General features: G+C 52.7%; 1 protein-coding gene across 1 annotated transcript; it reads right to left on the bottom strand.

The window, feature by feature from the left end:
* Nucleotides 1-1,505: 1,505 nt before the first annotated feature.
* On the bottom strand, nt 1,506-2,841 carry OLIG3 (oligodendrocyte transcription factor 3). Its single transcript, XM_064415855.1, has one exon. It carries the CDS (start codon nt 2,642-2,644, stop codon nt 1,823-1,825), a length of 822 nt encoding a protein of 273 aa, XP_064271925.1. The 5' UTR covers nt 2,645-2,841; the 3' UTR covers nt 1,506-1,822.
* Nucleotides 2,842-3,055: the final 214 nt, after the last annotated feature.

Raw genomic sequence — 3,055 nt, 5'->3', positions numbered from 1 at the left:
TCTCCTGTTTCTTCAGGTGCCTCCCGGCCATCCCCTTTCCCGTGAGGCAGGCCCGGGGCTGGCCGGGGTGCAGCAGGACCTCGCTCCCCTGTGCCGAGCCGCAGGGCGCTGGGAGCCGCCAGCCGCGCTCAATTCCATGGAGAGCCGCCTCCCGGCGGGGCAGAACTGCCTTCCCAACTCTGCCCATCCTACCATTTCCCTCCCGAAAAAAGGGACTGAAAACTGGTTCTCAAAAGAAAAAAAGTTATTTCCCATAAAGTCCCCAGCGCTGCCCGCGGCCCGTCCTCCCCCGGCCGGCGCTGGCTGCGGGAGTGGCCATGGACCACCCCGATCAATTCCCGACGGCTGCCAGCCCGCCGGGAAGCTGCGGGAACCTGCCCGGCGGCTCGCACACACCTGAGCACATCGCGTTCGTGGCTGCTCCCGTGGCTGCTCCCGGAGCTGGGCCAGCCTCCTCCAGCTGGGCCCGGCAGGTCCTGGCGAGACCCAAAGCCATCGAATACGGCGCCTTTCTCAGCTTCCAGACCCGGACAAAGGCGAAACAAGCAGCTTGGAATTAATTTTTAACTTTATTTGGAAATCTCATCCAGAAACACTGGTCAATAATAAATATATCGATAGTTATTATCAAGAATATATAAAAAATAAAGACATGGTGGTGTCTTTGAGGCCCCAACCGAAAACAAACGAATGAAATGAAGAATAACATTATTTCAAACAATGTCCCAGGAAAACACATCGAAAAAGAAATAAACAGCAACAAAACTTTCAATTTACATATACAAATCACCGATCTGGCAAGAGCTGACCCCGCATGCACAACCAAACCATAACAAAAAATGTTTAAAAGGAAACAAAACCAAACAAAACAACAGCAACACAAACAGCAAACACTAACAAATCCAGAGCCAGCAACAGAAATTTGTACCCCAGACAGCTAAACCAACACACTTCACCGAGAGAAGGAGATGGGAGATTTGGCAAAATAGATCTGCTGGAGGGTTGTGCTGTGTTTTGCACTATTTTCCTCTTTTTTTGTTTAATTACTTTTTCATTTTTCTTCACAGAGGGAAGAAGAAAAACTACCAAAAAAAAAAAAAACAACAAAAAACACCCAAAAAAACCCCAAACCCGCATCCTAAAGAAATCTGTAAAACCAAAACAAACAAAACAAAAAAATACCAAACCATAAAAGCCCCAAACCATAAACCACACTGGAAAACTTCAGTGAATTCTCTCGGAAGTCCCTGTTGCCAGGGGAGCCGCCTGTGGCCGGTCCCCACGGGTGACAAGCTGGGGCGGAAAGCATGTACACACTCTCTGGTCTACCTTGGGCCGCCGCTGCGCTTCCGCAGCCAGGTGTGGAACGGGAAATTTCGGAGGTGTCGCCGTGCGAAAGGAAAGAAAGGAAAAGCCCGAGGAAAAAAAAGGAAAAAGAAAAAAAAAAAGCCCCAAACCGATTTCTTGGTAGCTGCGAACACTACAATGACAACCATGTCTTTTTTTTTTTTTCTTTTACATACATTTTAAGGAATCATTTACATTGGATTACCATCATCGGCATTATTATTATTATTATTATCATTATTATCATCATTATTATTATCATCATCATTCTTTTTACAACGGGGACTTTTTTTTCCAGTTTAGTATAATAAGAAAACATGGCCCGAGGAGCCGGGTGGAGCATTACCTTTGCAAGGTCCTTACTACGCTAATCCCGTGTTACAGGGGGCTTGGCGGGCGGGGGCAGGGGCAGGTCCGTCGGGGGCCGGGGGGGGACCGGCGCAGCGCCCTCTCCGTCCGGGGGAGCCCCGCCGAGTCACTTCAGGAGGTCCTTGGTCTCCCCCGAGATCCTGGCCATGTTGGAGGCGGTGAGGGCCGAGAGGTGGGGCGGGGGCGGCATCTGGCAGATGGTGCAGGGGCACGGCAAGCCAGCCCAGTGCTGGAAGCCGCTGCCGAGCTGCAGGGCGGGGGGTGTCGAGGGGGTCTTGAGCAGGGAGTGTGGGGGCCGGATGGTGCCGATGGCCGGCAGGGAGGCGGAGAGGGAGGAGGAGGTGTTGGCGGAGGACAGGGCACTGCCGAGGATGGGATGCACCTGGTGCACGGTGCCGGCGGCGTGGGGCGGGTGCCCGGCGGAGTGTCCCACCGTGCCGCAGTGAAAGGCCGAGTGGTGTCCCCCGTAGATTTCCCCAACTAGCCTCTTCATCTCCTCCAGGGAGCTGGTGAGCATCAGGATATAGTTTCTGGCTAGCAGGAGGGTGGCGATTTTGGAGAGTTTTCTCACAGAAGGTCCGTGAGCGTAGGGCATCACCTCCCGCAGTCCGTCCATGGCGAGGTTGAGGTCGTGCATCCTCTTGCGCTCCCGGCCATTGATCTTCAGCCGCAGCTGCTGCAGGTCCTGCTCCGAAAGCTGCTTCTTGATTTTGTACTTGCTGCCTTCCCCTCCGGCCTTGGAACCGTTCCTGGTGAGGCCTTCCCCAGACATCTTCTGCACCAGATCGTTCTGAGTGGAGGAGACTGAGTTGAGCCGGCTGTCTTGGTGGTGGTGATGGTGGTGGTGGTGGTGATGGTCTCTCAGGTACATCTCATCCATGTCTGGAGAGGAAGCTCTGCTGGAGACAGAGCTGGAGTCAGAATTCATTGTATTCAGGCTTCTGAGCAAGAAACTCTTCCCTGCTCTCGAGGTGGTGGAACAAGACAGCTCTCCTTCAAAAAGCAACAAAAACAAAATGAAAACGAAATAAACGGACGGCAGGGTCTGCCAGCGAAGGGCTGGAAATGCTGGAGGAAGAGGAAAAACCCCTCAGCCCTCTCCAATGTCTCCTCTCTCTCTCTCTCTCTCTCCCCTCACCCGGTTACTCAGCCTGTTTACAGGATGGCTAGTTAGTGTATGCTTGGACTAACCTCAGCTTGAAAAAGAGGGGCTTTTATAGAGCTGCAGCAGAGAGCAGAGACAAAAGGAGCCCTCCTATGTATAATGGTCTAGTTAGGATGACGTGCCATTATTCAGGGCGGTGCGCTTTGACTGTCCCATTTAGCAAGGACCCCTATT

The sequence above is a fragment of the Passer domesticus genome, chromosome 3 (assembly GCF_036417665.1).
Source record: "Passer domesticus isolate bPasDom1 chromosome 3, bPasDom1.hap1, whole genome shotgun sequence".
Lineage (NCBI taxonomy): Eukaryota > Metazoa > Chordata > Aves > Passeriformes > Passeridae > Passer > Passer domesticus.
This window is presented reverse-complemented; position numbering and strand designations above follow the sequence as displayed.

Bases quoted from the DNA above. Each gene is read 5' to 3' on its own strand.
- OLIG3 (XM_064415855.1), bottom strand. From the start codon at position 2,644: ATGAATTCTGACTCCAGCTCTGTCTCCAGCAGAGCTTCCTCTCCAGAC.